Source organism: Typopeltis vanoorti, chromosome 21 (assembly GCF_054136105.1).
Source record: "Typopeltis vanoorti isolate ZY-2024b chromosome 21, IOZ_Tvanoo_1.0, whole genome shotgun sequence".
NCBI classification, from domain to species: domain Eukaryota; kingdom Metazoa; phylum Arthropoda; class Arachnida; order Uropygi; family Thelyphonidae; genus Typopeltis; species Typopeltis vanoorti.
Genome location: NC_143569.1, coordinates 25,825,862 through 25,853,263, shown reverse-complemented (window position 1 = coordinate 25,853,263; position 27,402 = coordinate 25,825,862). Strand labels below are relative to the sequence as shown.

General features: G+C 34.4%; 1 protein-coding gene across 1 annotated transcript in view; it reads left to right on the top strand.

Moving 5' to 3' along the window:
* LOC150094683 (cell adhesion molecule Dscam1-like) overlaps nucleotides 1-27,402 on the top strand; it is a 216,207-nt gene that overhangs the window by 37,052 nt on the left and 151,753 nt on the right. The window contains exons 3-4 of the mRNA XM_090411621.1: nucleotides 2,523-2,675; nucleotides 17,862-17,979. Of these exons, the coding sequence (XP_090267747.1) occupies nucleotides 2,523-2,675; nucleotides 17,862-17,979 (271 nt within the window). The remainder of the gene's footprint in view (nucleotides 1-2,522; nucleotides 2,676-17,861; nucleotides 17,980-27,402) is intronic.

Sequence of the window (27,402 nt, the reverse complement as noted above, 5' to 3'; positions counted from 1 at the left end):
GAGAACAGTATTCCAATGAATGGGTGAATTTAAATAGTGTTAAGAGCTGTCCACGAGACAAGCAGTAATGTCATGAACGGAGCAAATAAAATTTTTTTGGAAGATGAGGATATACGTGTAATCATCGACTTATAAATGATACAGGATATCATGTATAAGTCGATCGAAGAAAAGAAATCTGACTTATCTGGAATATTATCAAAATTAAGGAGAATAAAGTGAGATGTTGAAAATTTATTTATCACTAGGTTAGACTATAATAGATTTAGTTTAATCCTTTATCCCAGTGAGAGCAAACAAAGTTTGCGCCTGAAAATATCTTCAGGACTAAATATAGTGTTGTACTATCTTATCCAGTAAGTAGTGCAACACCAAGGCAACTCGTGGCAAAGGTGGAGCAAGCTACCAGGCACTTCTAACCCAGTATCTCCCATAATGCAAAACACATTTCCTATGTGGATATGTATACTGTTATGCATTAAAGGGATTGGCCATCTACCCAGACTAGTTTCGACCTTTATTGAGGTCTCTTCAGTGGGAGCCAGGCCCAGAGCTGGAGATACCAGGCAGAAGCAGTAGCAAGTCATCTGTGCCTATGGGAGTTGCCAAAAGGTTTATCACCTTTTTTAAAAATTACTCTGGATTTAGAGAAAGATGTTGAAAATCCCATAGGCACAGATGACTTGCTACTGCTTCTGCCTGGTATCTCCAGCTCTGGGCCTGGCTCCCACTGAAGAGACCTCAATAAAGGTCGAAACTAGTCTGGGTAGATGGCCAATCCCTTTAATGCATAACAGTATACATATCCACATAGGAAATGTGTTTTGCATTATGGGAGATACTGGGTTAGAAGTGCCTGGTAGCTTGCTCCACCTCTGCCACGAGTTGCCTTGGTGTTGCACTACTTACTGGATAAGATAGTACAACACTATATTTAGTCCTGAAGATATTTTCAGGCGCAAACTTTGTTTGCTCTCACTGGGATAAAGGATTAAACTAAATCGATTATATTAAAGTGAGATGTTGTTAAGAGAACTGTCTTTTGGAAGCTTTTACGTGAACAAGATTATCTTCATCCCACTGGAAAATAGTAATTAAATCGGGATTTAAGATGCTGTTATCAAAAATCTTGAATCATTCGAGTACTGCATAATTTATCGAACAAAGAAGAAAAATGGAGTGTACTGTCTTAAGCAAAAACCCATGAATACAATTTGAGGTTAGTGAGAAAAGATAACTAATACATAACAGAAAAATATAAGTGCAATAATGATGATGTTCCCTTGAGATTCGGTTGTCAGATTCGGAAGTCATCCACCATGAAACTGACAACCGAATCTCAAGGGGCCGAAGAAGCCCATAAAATATTTAAGAAGATCTGCGTATATAAAGGCATCAGTTATGGAATATCTTGAAGCGTGAATTGTTAGTAAGGTATCCTCTATGCTAAGCACTATCAAATGCACCGGAAAAATCAAGCGCGACCACATGAGTTCTGTAAACCTTTTCACAGCTTGTATCCAAATTATGGTAAAGTTGACTAAACAATTTGATGTGAAACGACGGTTTCATCCAAGGTTAGATAACTCGCTCAGCTGTAAGCGTGCTTAAAAATATCCCTGACAGTGTCGATAAATTCGAATCCAGTTATTTCCCATTGAAAAAAATGAAAGTCCTAACTGCGCCACCAAAGACAACGAAGAGGTGAATTTTGTTAGATTTTTATATTCAAATGCAGGGACATCTATTAATCCCACCTGATTCACCCGTGATGAAATTTGTAGAATTAACAACACTACGTAATCAAAAAGAATCAATAATGCATTACTACTGCATAGTCAATCGCTATTTGTGTTTCATCCACAGTATTGTTGTATAACAATCTTCTAAAAGGCATTGTTGAAATAACCAACAGGATTTCATCAAATTGTTGATGAAATACCACAGTATTGTTCTATAACAATCTTCTAAAAGGCATTGTTGAAATAACCAACAGGATTTCATCAAATTGTTGTATTCTCAGTTACTATCTACAATTAATTCTCTGTCTATATTAAATTATCCAGTAAATAAACCAATGGTAACTTTTTGTGTTGTTAAGAGCTTAAAAAGCAACAATTAGTATTTTAAGCTCCTTCTAGTCGATCGCATTAGGAAAACCAATTTGAGAATGCATTCAACTGATATGCATAACATAAAAAAGGATTAACATACAACAATACTCATGTCCCAGTTTATGGGGTGGTGCACAATAAGTAATCTTCTTAATAAGGTAGCGAGGAACTCACCCGTGACTACAGCGAAAAGAAAAGAAAAGGGGAAAAAAAAGTCATACTATTTTAAAAAAAATGTTTAAATCTCTTTGATGTTATTGTTCCACTTAAAGTGGAAATCCTTAAATGAAAACGTTGCGTGTTGTACTTCTATACAGTTTATTTATTGCATTTTGTTTGCTTTCTTAATCTTTTAATCCAATGCACGTTGAATCTTTTCACAATTGACTTTTTGTGCATCTTTTAAAGGTCATGGAGTTTACACAGTGTTGCGATCAGGGGAGCTTCTAGTACACGAAGCCAGCGACAAACTAAGCAAAAACACTTACCGATGTCAAACGCGACATCGTCTAACAGGAGAAACGGTCCTTAGCTCAACCTCCGGAAGAATTGTAGTAAATGGTGAGTAGAACACTTCTTTATATATATATATATATATATATATATATATATGAAAAAAAAACTTTTTGCAAACTTTATACATCAATAATAGTGGCTGATGTTTAGATTTATGACTCGTTTTTATTCAAAATCATTCTCTGTATGGTTAGCCCGAAACCAACAATGAATATCATGTGCGCTATTTCCGTTAAGTCTAATGCAACAATAAAAAGTTAATTGTTGAAAGAAAGCAAACAATTACTGCTTGTCGCGTCAGTTAAAGAAGACCTTGGATTGGCGCAGCGAATATCTGACAGAAATAAGTTGTTGTGTGTTAAAACAACTGAACGAATAGCCGAAAGGAAACCAAAAACAGATAAGAAAATATGGGTCAGGCCTTATCTTAATGTCGTTTAAGAGAGACAGAAACTTGCTTTTTGTCCCCAAACTTAGTAGTTTCAGGACAGAACAGGAAACACATATGCCATCACGTAGTTTCTGAACTGACTAGAATATCAATTGAAGTAATAAACGAAAAACGACTTAAGTTTAAGGAAAGGAGAATAGATTTTTCCCATAACTAAAAGACTTTTAGCGTAATTAGGAATCTTAAATATTTAAAGAACTTAGTATTAACTCTAATGCGTTATAAACGACGTTGGTTCGTCAAATCCAATAAGTATACTTCTAAAAGACAAAACTTTCTTCTGTTTGGGAAGATTAATTTTCTTTCCAGATAATGCATTACGATAATTTATCCCCTCAGAAATTGGCAAACAGTCGATAATAACAAATAAATAATGGTGGTCTAAATGCTGCGCACCTGTTCCTTTAAAACTTCCATTGCGTATGATAATAAGAGACGCGCAGAGACCGAAAGCAATCAAGCAAAAGAACTGCAATAGTGATTCTGGGAGACGAACCAGTTGTGTAATGTCACAAGTGGCGTGCACGATTTTACATCGTTTTCCGCGCGCAGTGAATTATTTTTCTATGTTAAACAATGAACGATGTGAATGGTACAGATTTTTCCAAAGTTGTTTTTCATTGTTGCTTGTTTGTAGTGGCCAAAAGTACAAAATATTAATCACATGGGATTTTGAAATAGCTCTACGAACACGTAATGATGTGAATCCAAATTATAGTGTACCAATCGTTAGTTATACGCTTATACTAATCAATAATGATGCTTTCTTTTCAATAGGGAACGTTAGTTTATTACATCTTTGATAAGATCGACAGACGTTCTGATTTTATTTTCGAGTAAACAAATTTCGGTTTTTGTTGGATGATTTAATTATTCAGAGAATAATTTAAAAGCAAAATGAATGTTTTCAAATCGCTAGGTTTCTCTAGTGCACGCGAATTCCAACTACGATGTATACAAATGAAATTATTTATTATTATCTCGTATTCATTATTATTTATTTTCGTTTTTACTTTATTTTTATATCGTCGTTTTGAGTAGTCTAAACTCATATGATCAAGTCAGATTTTCATTACTTTTCCTCCTTGCATGATATTTTCTGATGAATGAAAATGCAGATACTGAAAGTAAACAAAATTATTTTTAAAAAATAAAATAACTGAATTATTTTATACAAAATTCGAAAGTAAAATTTACGAAATCGTACTTTAGGCTTAGGTTAATGCTACTGCTCATATATAAGTGTAATGATATAATAAATCAATTCGCAGCGACACTCAAATAATGTACTGAAGTTAAAACTATTATACTAAAATTTCGGTGTGGATATAGTTCTAAAACAGGCATGTCAAACACGAGGGGCACATGCGGCCCGCCAAACTTCGTAACCAATATGGTTATTTAGCTTTTGACAACACCGATTTAAATAAACATATTTAAAAATTAACATTTCCACTTAAGATTATTCTATACGCCAACTATCGATTTTTAACGAGCAAGTCTACGCGGCTATATCCGCAGACCACAGCAATCGGAGGCTAGCCGTTAGCAATTTTCAAGTCGTAAAAAAGTGTAGTGTTTTATTTACAATTAATAAAGAATTTATAAAAATAACGTATAAATCTTCAAGTAGTATGAGTAAAAAACGATTAATTGAAGAGGAACATCGTAGTTTTCAAGAAAAATGGGAGTTACAATATTTTGGTATTCAAGGGAAAAAATTATGCCTGATATGTAGAAATCCTATTGCAGTTTGCAAAGAATATAATATTAAAAGGCATTACGATACAAATCATAAAGAAAACTATGACAAATATGTTGCGAAACATCGTGAAGATAAATTGTCAGAATTAAAGTGGACACTTCAAAATCAACAAAGTGTATTTACCAAACCTATTGAAGATAATAGAGCTCGGGTAAAAACCAGTTATTTGTTATCACATTTAACTGCAAGCAAGTCGAAACCATTCACTGAAGGGGAATTTATTCGTGCATGTATTATTAAAGCAGTTGAAGTGTTGTGTCCTGATCAACTAAAGAAATTTAAAAATATAAGCTTATCTCGAAATACCACTGCTAGCAGAAATGATGATATAGCCTGGAACTTAAGGAATCAAGTAAAATCAATAATTCTAACATTTCAGACCTATTCCCTTTCAATTGACGAAAGTACAGATGTTCGGGTTGTCGCTCAGCTGGATGTTGTTATTCTTGGATGTGATATGAACTTAAAAGTAAGTGAAGAACTTCTAGAAATTATTCCCATGCACGATACAACCACTGGAGTTGATATTTTTGACGCCCTTATGGAAGTTTTGAATGAATAAATTTACCGTTAAAAAAGCTAGTTTGTCTTGCAACTGATGGTGCTCCTGGCATGACTGATGTTGCTCAAGGAGTTGTTACAAATTTAAAAGAAAAATGCAGAGAACGAGGTAATAATAATTTTCCACATTTTCATTGCATTATTCATCAGCAAACACTAGGCTCCAAAGTTTTAGACATTGGACACGTCCTAAAAATGTCAGTAAAATTGTAAATTATATTCGTGCACGTGGGCTTAATCATCGCCAATTTAGTAACTTTCTAGAAGATATAGAAAGTGAATATAGTGATGTCCCTTATTACGCAGATATTAGATGGCTTTGCAGTCATGAAGTTTTAAAGCGATTCTTCGAATTGCTGGACGAAATTACAATTTTTTTAAATCGAAAAATTATGAATGTGAAATATTCAAAAATAATCAATGGATAAAGGACCTGGCTTTTTCAGTTGACATTACAAGTCACCTTAGTCAACTTAATATTGCGCTACAAGGTAAACATCAAGTAGTTACCATGTTATCTAACAATATTAACATTTTCAAACAGAAATCATTACTTTGGCAAAAACAAATTCGAAAAGAAAATTTATCCCATTTTGAATGTTGTCAATCATTATTACGAAAATCACGAAAATTGAAATTTTTTAGAATATGCGAATCAAATTAAGTTATTAGAAAATGAATTCGAAATAAGATTTTTAGATTTTAAGAAATATGAAAATCAGTTTCACCTATTTACTTCTCCTCTGTCGATTGAGTTGAAACTGTTGATTAAAATTTACAGTTGGAATTAATCAAAATTCAGTGTGATTCCGTATGAAACAAAAGTATATGGATGTTGGAATTCCAAAGTTCTATAATTATTTATCAGTCCATCGATACCCCGATGTGTTATGTGGAATTATGCGTATTTTATCTATGTTGAGTAGCACCTATTTATGCGAACAACTATTTTCAACTTTAAAGAATAATAAAACTGAGGAAAGATCAATATCAAGAGACCAGCATGTGCAATCAATATTGGAAATAACTACAGCTCAACAAATTCAACCGAATTTTGAAGACTTCGTTGATGAAAATCTTTGTCAAGTTTCTTGAAAAAATGATTACATATTTAAATAAAATTATACATAACTTGATGTTTTGTATGTATTTTTTAACATGATCGTATTTTGTACTTATGTAATCTAATGTTAATATTAAAAAATCTGTTTCCTCTTTTTTTTCGAATTTTTTTTTCTGTTGCTGCCCGCAGCTTTATAATTCTTAATTTGGCCCTTGGAGATAAACGAGTTTGACATGCAGGTTCTAAATGGTCGTATATTTATTCGTTGTTTCATATAATTTAATTTCAATACTCTTAAAATTTACGGCAATCCTGAATGTTTACAATTTCTAGTACCACGACATTCTTATAACGTTGATAAGTTTTTTTTTAATCGGGATATATGAAAAATCGGCATATTTTGACGTAATTTTAATTCAGATACAGAATACTGGGAAATTGAGTTACAACTAGACTATTTCTTTACAGATGACGTAATAATGAAACAAGGTTGAATAAATTAAGGGGATAAAAATCCCTTATTATTTTAGAGCCAGTATGCGAAACTCTGAGATCGAAAACTACGATCTAAGAGTTTCATGCCGAAGAACTATCGGCGAATCCAAGCGTAAGTGAACATCTGGTAGTGCAACTCACAGTAAAGGTGGAGCAAGGTCCCTCACTATCCTTGATCTCTCCTCATAATGTAAAGCAGTATTACATCTCCTAGGAGCCGTGCTTTACATTATGAGAAAATATCAAGGATAGAGAGGGATCTTGCTCCACCTTTGCTTCGAGTTGCACTACCAGGTGTTCACTTACGCTTGGATTCGCCGATAGTTCTTCGGCATGAAACTCTTAGATCGTAGTTTTCGATCTCAGAGTTTCGCATACTGGCTGTAAAATAATAAGGGATTTTTATCCTCTTAATTTAATTAACTTCCCCAGAAAAAATAGCCGTTTGGCTTTTTATCTTAGTTGAAACAAGGTTGAATCAATCGATTGTTTCCACCAAACTGTATGTCATATCTACTTTAGTCAACAAATATGACAAATGATATTGTTATAAACGGAGAACAGAACTGCAATAACGAAAGGAGAAAGAAATAATAATAACGAAATAATGAAATATCTTAACCCTTGTTAAGAATAGGATAGAAAATAAAAAAGACTTGAAAGTTAACATTTGTTTTATTTATATTCTCCAGAATGTACGACGATATAAATATAGAAAGCAATATAACTTGTCCTTATAAGGACTGGCTTAAAGGGGTGAAGCAAGAATGCTTTTCATCTTCCCCGTTATCTGTAGAGGATAGTGTACGGATAAGGTGTTATTGAGCAATTAAAGCTCTGATCATGGCAGGAAGGTAACAGCAATAGCCGAGCCTCAGTTAGAACTTCATTGGCTACAGCATTGCCATCCATTACCCTCCAAGGGTATTCGATTCATACCCGCAATATAACTTATTACAGCACATTATCGTGTTATTTCGTTCGCATCTTGAAGAATAAAAGGTGTATAATAATGATAACAAGCGACAGCGTACACATTGTATGATTCATTTGGTAATAATAAGAAATATTTTCATTTCAGTTGGCTTTAGTTACTTTACATTTCTTCTTCTTTAATTCTATATGAGACAACTTTCAGGAAAAGGAAATAATGCTGAAAGTGTGATGACATATACTACAAATTTATGTGATATTTCTAATTAAACATTATAGCTAAAAATTATGTGAAATTTGATTTATTAGTCTCTACAATGTATACAAGGAATTGCTTTCTTTTCTTAACCGTTACGGTCAATGGCCAAGTAGAGAAACAAACATGGATGTTTGTGATTGTTCTTCAGTATGAAACTTCCGTCTCGCGTATTAGGGTTCAGAAATGAATTCATAAAAGGTCAGTGTTTGTTATCTAGAACAGGGTTTCCAGATTATATAAATAAAAATAATAATAAACAAAAATACAAACGAATAGAATAAAAAGGTGTACTAAAAAATAAAAAAATTACTAAAAAGATATAAGAAATAATCAGCGCACAGTCATTTCATGCTAAACGATTCTTTAAAGCTGCCTATTCTTTTTCCAATGATTACATTCTTTATTTTGTTCTCTCTCTCTCGATGAATTTCGTTATAATTCCATTTCAATGTGTTCAGATTTTCCACTATTTCATAGCAAAAGATTCAGATTTGTAAAAATATTTTCCATTTGTAGTTTCCTATTTCCAATTTATTAATTTTATTCGAATTAGTTACCTCTTTTTATAGATAACTGATATAAACAGATTTGCTATGTAATGAAATTTTTAAATATTAAAAGCATTTTTTCATTGGTGCCTAAATCGATTAAAGTAATGCGAATTAACGCAACAAATAATAGCTTAGTTAAAATCCTTTTCCCGGAATCACTAAATAAGCATTGTGTTGTTTTATTTCTTATTCTTCTGGGTATTATGATAAAGGCCTTATATTTTTCTGACTTAATTTAAAATGCAACTTTCTTCGCGCACAGAAATTCATAATTGACAGCCATTGTTTTCTAATTTACGAATAGAAAACGTCTTCAGTATTTCTTTTGCAAAATATTTTGAACGCTACTGTCGTTATATTATTTATGTCAAAACTGATTTTGGCTGTGATGTTTGTTTTAAATATTTATAAGATGAAAATATGCTGTAAAGAATAACGATGTTTTTCTTATTATCGCTGTAATTATCTAACTGGAAGATAAACATGTCTCCATAAGGTTCGTGTATCCTGTTCTCGAGATCCGCATTTCTGTTCTTTCTTTTATTTTTACAAAAATTCCAAGTGCGTAATTTAATTTTAAGTGACATTTGTATTCGATAACTAACAACTTTTCGTGTCCTAAAAACCACATCTTTTATATTCAGTATTGATATCGATGCCGGCCTCCATTGGCCAAGTCCTAGGGTTTCTGCTTTTCAATTAACCAACTATAGTTTCGAATCTCATTGTGTGCATGGGATGTTTGTGAATGTCTCCAAGCCACTTAATGTCTCCAATTTCCATTCCTTGCTCATTGGAGGTTTGAAGTGGTTCACGAAAGTTTCATATATATTTAGAGCAGGATTTTCAGATCTGATGTTGCGCCATTCCACGGTACTAATGTACTACAATCAAGCAACTTTTCTGGGTAGAAGTCACATAAAAAATCATCTTTAATTGATTTCTTATGTGATCGAGTCCTATTTCAATTTTTACTAAATATTGTAGGAATATGATACTACTGTCATAATTCTATCTCTTCCCTTCCGTCTGTTCCAGACTGGTTGGGTCTCCTCCTAATGAGGAGTCACGGCGAAATAATGCAACCGGCACTCCACTACTCTGCTGCATCCCTAATGGAAGTATTCATGACTGTAGTCCTTGTGTGTGTGTGTTCACGGGGCCGGTTTTCCTGCTTGTGGGATTAAAACCCCCAGCTAAACTGGGGGGGGGGGGGACTTTAGTGCCCGCACCCATAATTATTAGTGTTAATTTACTTGAAATATTTATGAAACTAAACTCAATCAAATTATGTAAAAAAATCTACATCGCTTCGATACTGATCAGCAAAAGTGCATTTCCACAAAAGAAATTAATCAACTTTAGAGAAAATATTAAGCTTTACTTCTTCAAAAAGTGCAGTTTTCATTGTGTTCAAGAATTCTTAAAAGTCTCTCTCTCTCTCTCTCTCTCTCTCTCTCTCTCTCTCACACACACACACACACACCAAGGAAGTTAATTAAGGAAAAGTAATGAAGAGATACCCAAAGATTCCCCTCTTAACAGTCCTAACAGATGGAATGCACACTTGGAGCAAAAGTTCGTCTATTTGCGTAAGGTGAATTGTGTGTGCGCTACGGAATGTAATTTGGTAGTGGCGGAGCATATGACGGTGTTCTCATAATGTAGCGTGGGCATCATGCTGTTTGCGTGATTAGTGTAAATTCTGGCAAATGTAAACTCTCTCTCTCTCTGTCTCTCTCGAAAGTGTACAGCACAGCTTGTATTCTTGATATCTGTAACTATCTTTCATTTTCTATTAGGGAAAAGTCTTAAATAGAATTTTTCGCAATCTTCCTTCCTTCGGTTCTTTCGTCTAGGTGCAATTGATCTCGAGATTTTTCAATAAAAAAAATACGACCTGTCGTGTGAAGTATTTCTCTGTATTATGTTATAAAAATTTAGACCTGCAGATCGCATAAATTTCTCATACGCAATTTTTGACAAACGAAAAGACTGCAAACGATATCATCATTACGTAAATAGACGAACTGTTGCCCTTTCGTTCTCATATCGCCGTTTTATTTATAACGACGCAGTTTACTTGTCAAGGACAATCAATGAACTACACTATAGTTAAATTATTGTCCCAATAAATGTTTTCTTCACCTTCAGCTCCTGAATCATTCTAAAAGGCGACAGGCAATGGCTGAAGATAATATCTTGCCAGCAGTTGTGTGTGGCGAAACCCCAGAAATATGAGCCAAGATATCTCAAATTGTAACAACAAAACTGTTTTACAGATATCTACAAAAACATGAGCATTTGTATGTCTGAATGTTACCCAGTAAACGTATCGTAATTAGTACTATGAATGGACTAAGGGTTGGATAATCCGCCAATCACTTCCGGTCATTTGAATAAAAAGAAATAAAACGGGGGGGGGGGGGATATCTTTCTTTAAGGCTAAAACTTACTTTTTTATATTTATTCTCTTCTAAACTGAAGAATGTTTCTACAATTTTGTTTTGTTATCTGTGGTCGGTAACATTCTTTGCACCTGCACAAGAAGAAATTGATAACGTTAGTAATTAAATCACGTCTTTACCACCATTGTTATAATGAAAAAGATCAAGTTATCTCACACCATAGCTGCTGGGATATTTAGTAACTCTTCTGCAACCGGAAGGATTTTCTGGGAATTGCATCTGTCAAGGAGAATTTTTTTAAATAAAATCTGTGCAATCAATTTTTGGTAAAATATCCTTGAAATCAAAATAAAATTATTCTCAAATCCTCCACTTTATACTCCGGGGGGGGGGGGACATACCAGAAACATTACGGGGAGAGAGGAGTTGGGATCAATAGTTCAATATAAGATATACTGGATTAATATCAGGAATCGTAAGCGGAAAACAAAGGAAAGCTAATTTGCGTATAACCAAGCAAACCTTTTAATTAGCAAGTTAGAAAATGTAAAACGCCTATCTTTCTTATACATATACAAGGTCCTCTGTTTATCTTATTTTTATTTTTTAAATAAAAGTAGTTCTTTCATTTCCATATTAAAGATAACTTAAGCATTAATATTTATTTTACAAATCCCTAAACAAAAAAAAAATTATCCTCTTAATCTCGACTTACGTGTGGGAGGTGTAATACTTTGACCCTGAAGATAGGATGTTTGAATGTGAGGTCAGTGAATTTGTAAATTGAGACGGTTAACTGTCTGTTTTGTGGAAGAAAAGCCCGAGTGAGATACGAAAAATTTCGGTGGAAAAAATTATAAATGTTCCTCCTCCTTTGAACAGGGTTCGAACGTAGGCCATTCCCGCCAAAGCGCTTTCATTTCCAAAGACTGAACTTCAGAAGCTCCTTTGGTGGTTGGTTACCTTGACTAAATTCGTGCGATGAGCCCATGGAATTAATCAGCCAACACTTTAACCTTGACACATGAAGGTTCGTAATGGTTAGGCTGAGTTAATGGGACGTCGCATTCTCTTGCTCAGTCTGCTTGTTAAGCATTTCTTATTTGGATACCATTGCAAGTAATGATGCTAGTGTTAGCTATAGCATGTTGCAGAATCGAGAATTCAAACTCCTTTTTAATGAGTTTGAATTCAGTTTGAAACATTAATCATGCTTAAAATATGAAAGAAAAACGAATGCATCAATTTGGGACTACGACATAAGAAGAAAGTACTCGTGATGAAGTACTACAGTAAAGTATTATGTGGAGAAAATTGATCAAGGAAGATGACGGGAGGCCATTATCTTCCTTAATAAGCCTAAACAAAAATTAAAATCATCCTTTTCCTCATGCAACATAAAAATAAAAAACACATAATTTTTTCAAATGAAATATTTGAAAAAATGTTACAGTATTTTTATTTGATTTAAAATTAGAGATTTTAATCTTAGCTACTTTAATGAACATATCCAGCGTCATTATAAGAGATGAAAAAAAAGTTAGAGTAAAAGCTTATAAAGAGGCAACGTTATACGTCACAGTCAAGCTGTAAAAAAAAAAAAAAAAAAAAAAAAGTTGAAACTGACATCAATTATTAATAGACCATATACATATTAGTACTGGGATGTGTGAGAAATTTCATCTTTACAGAGAATGCAAAAGAAAAGCTTTGTAAACAAATGTCCATTTCAAGACATTATCAATAAATTCATTAAAGGCAATACATTTCGTTGGTTATGATTTATTTAAAACAAGATTTTATGAAAGATTAAAAAAGAATAATTTAAACATAAAGTATTAGAATTATATTTTTAGCTCGTGTAAATACAAGGAAGCCGTCCTACTGCCGTGTAGAAACACGTGGTCGAAGTGTAAATGTCACCAAAATCTGAAATAGGGGAAAACTGAATTGACGACAACATTTTTGAGTGATCCTACCAAATCAAATTTCTCGTGAATCGTATCTACATGTAGGAGGTCAGAATTACCCACGTAAAGTGGTTCAAATTAAAAGAAGGGTCTCGCTTACTCGTGCTAATGGTTCTTACGAAATAGGAAAATGAATGAATATCTATAATCGTTTAAACTGTACTCAGGTGATGCAGAATATAAATAAATATTTAAGACATTACATTTTCTTATTAAACATTTAGATATTTATTTCTCTCTTACTCATATTATGTAATTCATGTTTATTGGTTTTAGTCTCTCTTTGCGCTTCACTTTTTTCCACTGCAAAGTGTCAAAATCAGACAAGGTTCGGAAGTAATCAAGTGTTCGATCACATTCGTGTATACTCGGAAAGATGGCTTCATCCTACTACTTATGCGATTGGTAGAGAAGCCACCTTCGCTTAACCAGAGTAAACTTTCAAAGTAAGTGTTTGCAATGCCTATGCAACTAAAAATCTCTTTCAATTGGCAAATCAAAGATGGGTGCAAACAACTAGCATAGAATTCTTCCAATCAATGATATTTTTCGTAATTTTTGTTATTGCTATCACCCTTATATTTTCAGCGATTGAGCAAATTACGGAACACACTGCACTTTACACACAGAGAATATTACATCGTTCAGAAAGTATGCTTTCAAATAAAAAAAAATTAAATTAAATTAAATTAAAAAAAATAATAATATATATAATATATATATAAGCTAGGTTTTAATTCTTTTTCCAAGTGAAACAAACAGACAACTAAGTCAAGTTTGCGCCTGAACGTAGTTCAAGTCTGAGGCAACTCGTGGTAAAGATGGAGCAAGCTCCGATCACTTTCCTTAGTATTTCTCCCTAATGCAAAGCACATATCCTTGCGGAGATGTATGATGCTATGCATTAAAGGCAAGGGCCGCTACCCAGATCGGTTTCGACCTTTATTGTAGTCTCGTCAGTGGTCAAACTTGCCATTTGTGGTCTCGCCAGACCCATAAATGGCAAGGTTGAAGTGATGCAGAGCTCATAGATTTTACCTAATCAAGTTGCTACAAGGTTCTTAGACCTTATTAAATAAAATGCATAGCATAATACATCTCCGCAAGGGGATGTGCTTTGCATTAGGGGAAATACTAAGGGAAGTGATCGGATCTTGCTCCACCTTTACCACGAGTTGCCTGAGACTTGAACTACGTTCAGGCGCAAACCTGACTTACTTGTCTGTTTGCTTCACTTGGGAAAAAGGATTAAAACCTAGCTTATAAAATTGCTTGGTATCTTTAATATATATATATATATATATATATATAATCATCAACCCTGTAAGATTACCGACATTACCATAGCAGCATTAAGTTAAAAAAAGCAGTAGTAGTTTTGATTGACTCATCAGAAGCATTTGGCATCCTCATACACCAAACATTAGTTGGAAATTTAACGCATAGGCATAGAGAAAGCTTTAATAGGGATGATGTAAAAATTACCTAGCAAACCAGACGCATGTCATACGTATCAGATCAATCCACTGAGGCGAGCTACATGTAATCCGAGGAGTTCCACAGAGAGTTGTTTTCTCCCGTGCTCTGTTAAACATACATGCATGACATTAACCAGCTTCCATTAACAAGCAGGGTTTTACAGTATGGCACAATGATGGACTGCCTGCTATAACAGGCACCACCACATTAATCTAATCACTAGCTGGCTTACTAAAAACACCGATATGTAATATGGATAAAACGAAGTTTAAAATATTCAAACCATCATAGATCCACCCCACCGAATCTAAGTATTTCACAATCCGACATCCGTCCTTCTGTATACAAAGCACTTACTCCAATAAAACCACAAATGCCACTCCGGTTAATACATACAATACCTTGTACGAGTACTTCATCTCCATGCAAACCTTAACTGTAGTATTTACAATATAAATGAACTCTGGATCACAGTAAGCAAATTATATAGGAGATAGCTTCTGTATACTAATCAACAAGATTTTATACGAAAACATTTTAAGATATGCCGAAACGATAAATGCATTTTGTGCAGCCGCCTATGAAAAAAATGTTCAATTGCTACAATAAGAAATTTTCGATAATAATATTCTGAAAAAAAAGAGAGATAATTCTACCATTATGCTGGTCACAATGATTAAATATAACATTCAAGTCCAAATAAATACCATATGACCATTATTATGTTATCTGATATGCAGTCCTAACTTCGTATCACTTGAAAATATTTACACATATAAATACAACCATAAGTCAAAGCATTGTGAGCAATCAGACTGCATAGTTGGTCCGAAACAGACTAGTGATGACGGTATTCTGGTATGGGGGATTGAATTCTTCTCGTGGACATCACTGTACCATCTCACTGAACATAACTTGACCGCAAAGTTTTACCTCGTATAATATATTGTCCTACACGTGACAAAATGGCCTCATGAATTCGGACTCTTCAAGAAAACATTCCCTTTTAAAAGTTTCGCATCGTACAAACATGGTTTCGAAGAGATATTCGAGCAGTCCATGCGTATCCTCAATCGCCTAATACTCCTGTTTCGAATCCCATCGAACATATGTGTGCGATCATGCAGGGCAGAACAATCGCCGGTGGTCCCTAGTGCCTTGATCAATCGCTTACCTATGGAACATTGTCTATCTTATAAGTTTTAAAAGAGGTATACCGTGAGTAGACATATCGATACAAAATTAATAACGGAAAACTCACGTACAAAGATTACTTAATAGTATAATTTTCGCCTGTGTGGCACAGGCATCTTCAATACATTTTAAGCTCAAATTAAACAATAACTGACAATTCCAAAAAGCGCCACCTAAGTAGCTGGTGTAAGATAACTAAAAAGGTCAATAAATTTCCTAACAAAAAAAATGTATACAATAAAAAGTTAGGAAAGATTAGCTGATTTATAAAGTACTATCTCCCCTAAATAGACGTAAGCCGTCGGATCTGTTTAAGTTAGGAGAATGAAGTAAAGTTTCACATGTTTCTTTGTAAAGGCGTTCCATGAGGAACCGACTTTTGTGAAGGACTCTTGTCTTTCTCCAATGAACTCTATGTCTGGCCTTGCAGAACATGCCATCACTTTCAGGTTTAAGGTATTCAATATAAGATTGGTGTTCTTCTAGCCGAATAGAGGCAGATCTTCCCGTTTTTCCGAAATAAGATAATCCACAAGAGCAAGGAATCTGGTAGACACCTGGATAATTAAGATGTGGAAGCTTGTCCTTAGGAGAAGTGAGAAAGGTGGAGATTTTTCTAAACGGTCGAAAGGCAACAAAAATATTCAGTGGTTTTAAAACGTTTGCTATACGTTCACTAATGCCTTGTACATAAGGGATAGGAATGCGCGTTATTTCTTCTGTATTTGAAGAGGGAGACATACTAAAATTACTCAAAGCTCTTTTAATGAAACAATTCTTATAACTATTAGATAGAAAGGAAGAAGTTATATATTGCAGGTATGGTAAAGAAGACGCATACAGGCCATTATATCCATGCGGAATATCATCACCATCCCAGTCAAAAGGCAGGAACTATTAAAACACTGGTTCATCGGGCCCAATCCTTTTGTTCTTCAGACGATCTTTTACAGAAAGAACTGCAATATATAACTTCTTCCTTTCTATCTAATGGTTATAAGAGTTGCTTCATTAAAAGAGCTTTGAGTACTTTTAGTATGTCTTCCTCTTCAAATACAGAAGAAATAACGCGCATTCCTATCCCTTATGTACAAGGCATTAGTGAACGTATAGCAAACGTTTTAAAACCACTGAATATTTTTGTTGCCTTTCGACCGTTCAGAAAAATTTCCACCTTTCTCACTTCTCTTGGACAAGGGCAAGCTTCCACATCTTAATCATCCAGGTGTCTACCAGATTCCTTGCTCTTGTGGATTATCTTATTTCGGACAAACAGGAAGATCTGCCTCTATTCAGCTAGAAGAACACCAATCTTATATTGAATACCTTAAACCTGAACAGTCTGGACATGCAGAACATGCCATCACCACTAGACACAGAGTTTATTGGAGAAAGACAAGAGTCCTTCACAAAAGTTGGTTCCTTATGGGACGCCTTTATAAAGAAATATGTGAAACTTTACTTCATTCTCCTAACTTAAACAGATCCGACAGCTTACGTCTATTTATGGGAGATAGTACTTTATAAATCAGCTAATCTTTCCTAACTTTTTATTGTATACATTTTTTTTTTGTTAGGAAATTTATTGACCTTTTTAGTTATCTTACACCAGCTACTTAGGTGGCACTTTTTGGAATTGTCAGTTATTGTTTAATTTGAGCTTAAAATGTACTGAACATGCCTGTGACATACACACAGGCGAAAATTATACTATTAAATAATCTTTGTACGTGAGTTTTCCGTTATTAATTTTGTATCGATTATCTATCTTGTTGATTCAGAATACCCCAGGACATCTTCTATGGTCTAGTAGAGTTACCTTGAAGACTAATGATCGCGATTATCTCAGCCAAAGGCGGCCCAAGACACTGCTAGTTAGTGATTAGTTAGCGAAGATACAAGATTCCGGAAGCAAAAATATAACCATAAGTTGAAGACGCCAAATAAAATAAAAATATTAAGAACTAGTCGATCTTTGTGTATATATTTATATTCATTATTTATCTTTTATTTGTTTGTAAGGTGATATATATTGCAGTAAAATAAACATCCATTATAATTACGCCGGAATCTTTCTTCTTCTTTTTTTTTTTTTTTTATAGAGCCCCATACATCGACTTTGCCGAGAATAACGTTCAGCCAGTCGGTCGTTCGGGTAGCAGAAGGAGACAATGTGAGTCTACCGTGTGTTGCTCAAGGCCACCCAGCTCCAACGTACAGGTAATTACGATAGAATAATTGAGTTTCACAAACAGGAAGGCATAGAACGAAAAAGAAATGCGGAGTACGTTTTATTACAGTCTTCCGTCTTAGTATACTCGCGACCTTAAAAGGTCGATATGTCTAACATCTTACTGACACGCCCGCTCCTGACTAGGTAGCATTATTTAGAAAGTAACTCCATTCTCTGGAGTTCCATGTTTGTTTCCATAACAACAGATTCCCGCATTTGCATGATAATGGAACAGAAGAATGCATCATGCAATGCTCGCGAACTGAGTAACAAAGATGTTTCAAAGTGCAGCATTCTTCTGGTTTTTATGTCTATTTCATAATTGTTGAAAGATAGCTTTCCTTGTGAAGGAAGTCAGCTACGATGACAGGAGGAAAAAATATAATGAATTTTTCGTTTATCCACCGATTTTTTAAACGGTGTTTTACAATAGATTTTTTTATTCTTCCTTGAATATATTTAACCTAGACTTAAATCCTTTTAGACTTTTGTTATTCAGATTATAATGCAAATTTCAGAATAATATAAATACTCAATTTGAATAACTTTTCTTGGCTATTTACTTGCGGTTTTTATTTAAATTAGGGCAATTTTAACATTTCTAACAATTGCCATAAAAACTTAATTTTATACAGCAGTTACTGTATATTTAACTTAATATCATTAACAAAGTCAAACTCTTATTGTTACACTTTCTTTTGTAAAATGCATTGTATTGTTTGTCTTTTGTATTCAACCGGTGTCTCAATGCATGCATCTGCTTACTTCAATCGCGAAACTAAAATCTAAAAATACGGAATGCAAGCAACTGGTTTTTATAAGTGCAAAACTGGCTGCACATAAAAGGATGAAATTTGGATGTGAAAAATCCCAGTTGATCTTTCTTTGAAATCGGTAAAATTATATTTACGAAAAATTATATTCTTTAATCCTTTATCAAAATGTAAATATCTTAACGATTAGGCTACTTATATACAAAGACCCTTCTCATCAATTGAATGTGCATAATTCTATAAAGCCAAGTTCGGAACCAGACCCACGAAGAACATTACTGTTTCATAGGATGAAGCAAGATGCTTTTTATACTTCTCGTTGTCTGATACCTAAGATACAACGAAGGGAAAACATTTATGAGCTTTTAGCTCGCCCTGTGAGGGCACGAGGGTTACGTATCTTCATTTGATATTAAAATGGCTTTAGGTCTTATGTTTGTAGAGGTCTTTTTCATTATAGTTTGCAGCTTGTTGTATCAATTCATTAAGGTGTGTAGTCATCTTCAAGAACTTTCCCGCTAGAGAATATAAGAAACAGGAGATATAGGATATTTGTGTCCCGATGCATCTGAACGTTTCTGAAAAGTCATGGATCATTTAGTATCATTCATAAACATTTGTTTTGCACTCGTTTCAATTTAAGAATATTAGTATTGGAGATGTCGCTCCAAGCTAGAGGAGCATATTTAATTATAGAATATATTATAGAACGAATCACCATCTGGTAGAGTAGCAGTTTGTCTCGTGTTTAATTTGCTGTGTCTATTAATCAAGGGGTAGAGTTGGGCGATGGCCATATATACCTTTGCACATGTGTTCTTAACATGGTTGCTGGAGCTTACTCTTTTGTCTAGAAGTATTCCGAGATATTAGCTTCTATTTGCCAAGGAGTTTTGGTATTAAACAGCAAGATGTCCCCAATGGGAGATGCCAATCTTCTAGTGAAGAGCAAAGCCACACTCTTCTGAGAGTTAACTTGTAATCTCCAGTCGGCAAATCATTGTTCTAGTTTTAGAAGGTTATCTTGAAGTTTTTTTGGTTACGAGATGTGGGTGACGTGATCTAGCATTGTCATCTGCATAAAGGGCCATGATGACACCAATTAATGACGAATTAATTAGCAAAAAGGAGTGTAATCTTATTACTAAAATATTTTGATTGAGATATAATTATAAAAAGTTTTCTTTTGATTACAAAATATATTATACTTACTTGCTAAGAAAATATTTTCTACTTTAATCCTTTATCCAAGTATAAGAAAACACACAGTTTTCTTAGTGCTACACCTTTTTAAGGAAAATAAATTTCATCTTGAAACCTCAACGAAATATCTGGTATGATAACTGTTTTGTATTATGAGGAGAAGACAAAACTACATAATTGGACTTCTTTATGATATTCTTTTAAGTATTTTGATATTATTAATAGTTCATGCGTTTTGACCTCGCCCCTTCCACTTAATAAAAAATTCTTTAGTTTAAATATTTCACTTTAGTGTTTTGAAACAAGGGAGTGGAGACACGCGCGAAAGAGCCTTTACATCTAAATTTACTTTCAATATTTTTTTCCCTTCAGTCTCAAAATAGCAACAAGCGAAGTAAGTTTAAAATAAGATGGAGTTAAGAATTTCCTTTCTTTGTGCATAATTCAGGCCATAAAAAAGAACGATACCCGGGCAAGGCACGTGCCCATGAAGTACACCCCGTTCGACTATAAAGAACGGGAGATCACAAATTGAAGCAAAACCGTAACGGTCCGGTTAAATCGACTTCGAAAAACGCACCACGGCTTTTACGGCTGAGCGAGCGACGAGCCTAAAATGGAAAAACTTAGTTCCGTCGTTGTTCGTTGCTCCTGTCGACCGCAGGTGATGTTCGCCAGTGTTCTCTACACCTGGTTATGTCAACAACGATTACTTGAGCAACCCCTGTCAAGGGTAATCACCCAAGTGGATGCTTTTTACTAAGTGCCCAAGAGGTACTTAGTGGTCGGGCCTTGTTCGGAACAAAGAAGTTCCATCGATCCGGTAATTTCGATCGTTCATTCCCTCTTGAGTATAAAAAAAGTCTTATTGCCTTCAGTTTGTATCACTCTCTGCAGTTTCAGCAATTGCGCCATTTGTTTACCATCTGCTTGTCAGCTGGAAATGCTTTCTAGGTTTCTTCACACTATTCCAGTATGAAGATTTACGTATTTTTTTAATAGGCCTTCGAGGAACTGCCTTTTTCTGATAAAAAGGCAGGGTATGATAAATTGAAAGAATTGTGGTAACAGATAGCGTTTTAAAATGAATAATGCATCTTAAGCCTACGGTAACTCCATTATTAAAATCCGCTCCCAAAACAGGCAGCGGCGCGAATCCTGCGTAAGGTACGGATTTTTGTCAAACTCCACTCGAGACGGTCTTGTATATCTCCTTGAATTGATAAGATTGGTCTTTAAAAAAAAAAAGCACAGACTATTATGTGCCTTTCAAATTTTAAAAAACAACATGATAGTAGATGCTTGTACCTTTAAAAAAATACGTGTTTTTAAAATTTCGAGCATAATACTTGTTCTATCATTACAGAAATCAATGAAAAAGATTCCTTTTTTTTGTTATTCCAGTCATGATACAAGAGATCGATAATTAAGAGGACGCATAGCTCAGATACTAATAACGAACTATAAATAACATTTTAACCAAAGTATCCCACAAATTACAGATGTAGTCCGCCACCAATGAACGGCAAACAATAAAAGTCTATCGACCGCGCACTAAAAACCAATAGGCGGCAATTTCCTATCTTTTCAGAAACATGCATCACCACCACGGTTGCTATGTCACTTCATTTCAAGTCTTCAAACTACAGGAAGGAAATTCTCTCCAAAAAAGCAAAGGGTACTCATTCTAAAGACGGATATACGATCTGTTTTTATTCGTTGTATTCCATCTGCCTACGTAAACTAATTTTGCAGGTGCTTTCTTAGTGTGGCACGTACGGTCGCGATTTACTTAACAAATGAAGGCGGCTTATTTTCCCTGTTACATTACATGATACCTCATAACAGCAAACTTTTCCGTGATAAAGAGGCAATTTACATCGATATAAATCTATGATAATGACAAAAAATCGGATTAGGAAAAGTTTCCATGGAAACACTGTTGTAGATAATTCAATGAGAAAAATATGAATTTAGGCTTAACACGCCTAGTTCTTAATAGCATCATTGTGGCACTTACTTTGGATGAGTGTGTAAGCGCGCGCCATTTTACACAGCATATATTAAATAAAAGAATTTTCTCTCTCCCCCCCCCTCCCCTGCGAATTGCACTTAAACTTAGAGAAATTGAGTTCATCATTGCTATTCCTTCTCTTACACTCATTAAATATTTCATACATTAATAGAGAACTTCAAATTGACTCCCTGCCGATTAAATACTGCTAACGCATCAGCTCCAAAACCATCATGGTTATTAAATATACATTGTTGAAGAGCTGCACGTTTCTTTTTGACAATTTGTTTTATCTAATCACAAACTCAAAACTTAAACATCAAACAGTTCGTCAACTCTTAATTTACTAAGTAAATGTTCCCATCCAGGCATTTATGCTTGTATACGTTAAGAGAAAATGTAGTTAATATGAATAAACGTGCTATTCCTATTCACATGCGAGACTGTTATTGTAAAGGCGTTGAACAGATACAAGACCAAAACGGCGCAGTCACTTAAGCCGACTGGCTTTTCATCTATTGAATCAGTACTAAATTATAGGACCTTCGCAAGGCTATTTACACACCACGAGCTTTCTGTTGCCAATTTATCAATAATTATAATTCCATAAAAGACAACTACAAAACAGATCGTTCTGTTTTCTATTTATAAGATCCATATGGATATTCAGAAGCACTTAAATGATCAATACATACTTGGCATAATACGCTATAGAAAAGACGAAATGTTAAGCTTCCAACATTACATGGGGAATAAAAATTAAATTTAGTTTGGTTCAAGTTACAATTAAATCAGCTAAGAGCATAAAGACTAGTATACTACAGATGTTAATTGTGCGCATACTCCAGAATGAATAAAAAAATAGGAATAGGAAGCCATCTCATTTGATAATGATGGCTTCCTGTGGAAACAAGAAGATTTCTTTGCCATTCATATTTCAATATCTTGCATTGAAGGTGAAAGAGGTAGTCTAATTCGTATGAGCACATCGAATTCTACCTCTTTCACCTTCAATACAAGATATTGAAATATGAATGGCAAAGAAATCTTCTTGTTTCCTTGAACAGGAAGCCATTATTATCAAATGAGATGGCTTCCTATTTTTTGATCTCCATCCCGAAAGTAGATTTCGATAAAGGTTTACAACAGTGACCGAAATGCTGTAAAAACCTATGTTACTGCAAACGGAAAGGCTAACTTCGAATTCTGTTATTATTTTCGCAAGTTAAGACAGTTTATGGCCATACCTTTCATATAAACCAAGGAACACATTTCATGGTCACGGGCGAAATCTTCATTGACTACTTCTTTACAAACCATTTCCCCTCATTGAAAACTATCTGCGCAGTCGCATACGCGCGCACACATATAGAAAGAGGACTGGAAATGTTCATTAATATTCAAGTCATAAAAGTAATGTGTAATTTATTTCTGGGTGAGCATTCGCATACAGAAAAGGAAAGCCTGGCCATATTCGTGTAATTAGAATGGCTGACACCTCATGACTTTACGGTGCTGCAAGGACAGCACACAGTAAAAGAGCATGCCATCCATTTAGGGGAACATCTTACTTAGAGACACTCGGTCGCCTGTATCCGATGTGTGACAGTGTTGCTGTTTACGGAGCCGTAACTACGAAGCACTTGTATATTATTTTGCTTCGGTAGTTCTTGGTATCTAAGGTAAACATTATCCGTCCCTGATTCGCATACATGCCACCATTAAGAAAGCGTAGTTAGCTCATTAATTGTTCAAAAGTCGAGGCACTTGCACATGAGATGCGAGCCTGTCTATGTCATTCCACATAGCTATTAAATGTCGTCTTGTGAGCGGACCAACTCTCGAAGCAGGGACGAAAATGTTTCCAGGATATTCTAGTTGAATATTTACCTCCCACTTTACACCGGAGTAATTACAGTTTGCCAACATAGGGACATGATATTATTTGGGAATAATACTGCACCTAAAACTCGCATACTTTAGATCCCATATTTAGCCTCATAAACACAAAAATTAACCGCTGGGCTCGCTGTTCCATAAGGTGTTTCTAAGGTAACGTGTTGTAACAATGGGTTTTGAATTTAATTGTTATCCTGCCTCGCACAAGTGTCACGCGCCAGACAGTGAAAATTATTTACTTTTTTTTTTTTTAATTCGCAATGAATCCTTTTCTGCATTGTTTCCTTTGCCATTTGCAAGTTTGGGGAATCGACTGAGAAACATTGTTTTAAATTATTCGCAGCTTTAAATTACGCAATGAACAAACACCACACAAGAAAGAATCCGAGACTTGAATGGAACTAAATGGAAATGACATTCTCATCTAAATGCTAAACAGATACAAATTATTTCCTTTAATAAACTATGAAACTGAAAAATCGGACATAATTAGTGAAATAGTTTTGACATTTGGCAAGAATTAATGCCGGCTCAGGTCTGGTCACCATGGCAACATATTTTTTAGATGAAAAAGTGTAGAATGATTACAAAAAGGAAAGGAGTGTTTCTAAATGAAGAGAATGAAGTAATGATTATTAAATTCATTAATGAATAGCAGGGATCAATTTAAAAAGAGAATACATATAAGCGATGAATAAAGATATATTGAAATTACTTAATACAAATAATAATAGTTAAATAGTGATATATGAAACATTTTCAAAAACAGTTTTAACCTCTAGTCGGAGATTTTTTTTATTTTCCTACATAGTGCAGTATATATTTGTACAAAAATATGATGAGAATCTAAACATCTAAATCTCAAAACAATTACTGTATGCTGTTAAAACTCTCAGAAACCACAAAAAAATGGAAAATGCTAAATATATAAGTCATAGAATAATAGAAATCTTACAAAAGGTATCATGGTTAAGGTATGCAATAACAAGAAATTTATAGCAAAGGTGGAGCAAGCTCCGTACTTTACAAATCGTCTTCATATCCCAGAACAAATGTTTGCTTATTTCATTATATCCGCTCCCCCCGCCAAGTCCTTCCTAAACTATATTACAGATATTTTCTTTTTTTCAGAATTTAACCTCTTACATGTTTAAATATTATTGTCTACTTGAGTAAAATCCTAGATCACTTTAATGTATTTGTGAATTATGTGATTAATAATTTTATCGTAGTCCGCGCGGTTAACCTAGTGGCTATGCGCTTCGTAACCATATGCCTGGGGAAGGAGTGTCCTATGTTCGAATCTCGTCGACGACGCGATGAGCTTAAGGGTCTTCCTCAGCCATAGCCAAGTTAGCCGGTCTTGGGCGTGGACAGCAGGGTTTTTTCCACCAGTTTATCAGGGGTTTTTCATCTCGCAAGCAGACAAACCGGTCCAGTGAACACACACTGATTACAGTCCGGAATACTGACCCAGCTGTATGTCTGATTCGTCAGCTATGCCGGTTCTGGAGGCCGGATAAAATTTGGGGGAACTAAGATGGTGCCGTACCTCCCTGTAAAGAGGACTCACGGCCGTGTATCATACGATTATTATTATTAATAATAATTTTATCAGATAAAAATGTCTCTGATTTATCACATTAAAATAACTCATCAGGTGGGCCTTAGTAGTAGGGAGGTCACTCTGACAAGATCAAGATAAGATAAGGAATCGTGACATGAATATTTGTTGTTATGAGATGTAGATAAGTGACATAATTTGTTAGTCGTAAATAAGTGACGTTATTGTTTTGAATGGAAATGGGAGATATATTAGTGGATAAGGAATCGTGTCGTGATTGGTGGGACACTTCTGACATGATAAGATAAGGAATCGTGATGTGAATGTTTGTTGTTATAGAGTTTGGAATTTCGCTGTTCTCTTAATGCATTGTGGGTGATATTTAGAGATACGAATCGTGACATTATGTGTTTGGAACTTTCTGGGGAACATATGTCTCTCTGTGATATCACATAGTGTTTTGGTTTGGCTATGGAATTGTGGGTGATGTTTTTGAGATAAGATATCTTGGAATTTTCCAGGGTGACACACATCTATCATTATCGTCATGTTTTATTTAGTTGTCTATAGATGGGTGTACTAATTTCCAATACATTATGGGGTATTTCTTTCCTGTTAAAGGGTGGGAATTCTTAAAGTAGAGTCGTGATGGCGGCAGTTTTTACGCTTTTCTGTATAATTTAATTATATGCTGGTGTTCCAAAAACACACACATATTAGACATGAAACTCACTAATGTATCCATGTTAATACTCTAATATATACCCTATGATTATTCTAATGAAAAAAAAACTATTCAGTGTTAGAATTACGCTTATCAAAACATACGAGCAGTGATTATTGAAATTACAATCATCAATTGTTATGTTTAAGTTAAAAAATTAATTTACATTTCTTTCCAGAATGGGAACATATTGATAACTCAAACGTACACTTTTTTTTGCTCCGAAGTTTTCATTATCAGTCAGAGGTGACATTACTAAAAGATTATTGGCAAATGACAACATCTTTTTTGAATTAACGTTATCTTGTTTACAAATGTTTGGGTAATGGTGTTTTTTTTTAGTTTACATGAAGAGAAAAACCAAACAGTATTTTAAAAATAAATGGAGACTTAAAAGGTTACAATAACTTTTTTTGTATGTGGTCTAGAAATTCTAATGATAATTTAAATTTACTTACAGTTTTCCAGAATGATTCTTCTTAATGCAAATAGATATTCCAAAATAGTTGAATATTTATCCACACCACAACACACAAAAATACAATCTTGAAAGAACGAAATTTCTGTAATAACCTGAAAAGCTATTTGACTTTTGTTCCTTAGATTTCTGTCCGTTTGGTACACTGTTAATTCCTTAGCATAGGGTCATACAATGTTTCGGATGTGACTAGATGTTTTTAGCATTCACCTGATTCGTTCATTGTGACACACATATCCTAAGTCGTGTGTTTTTCATGAGTAATAATCTGGAACCGAGCGGTAACTTCAAATCACGGTATTCACCTTTTTCATGACTCATATTCTTCCTTTGATGTTTTGCGTGGTATTATCAGTTCGGGGAAGTACGACCGTTTTTCTATAGTTGACTATTTAATTTAGATTACTATCCGATTGATTCTCTGTTTACTTCCTTCCCACAGTTGCTCATGCTGTGTTTTCCTAAGCTTGGTGGGAAAGTCTATGCGCCTTTTTGTTTAGGGTAAGTGTAATTTCCTGTTTCGAATTCCGAGTACTGTTAGGGTATGGAATTCTGACAAGTGAAATGATTTTTTTTCAAATTGAATGGTTATTTTCTGTATTTTACTTTTAAAATTCAGTTTAATTACATATTATAACAGAATAACTGAGCAAAATTAATGAATATATAAAATGTATGTGAATTTATTTTCCAACACTGTAGATTTCTCATTAAGTCTTATCTTAAAGATATCTCTGTTATCCAGTCGCCAAATT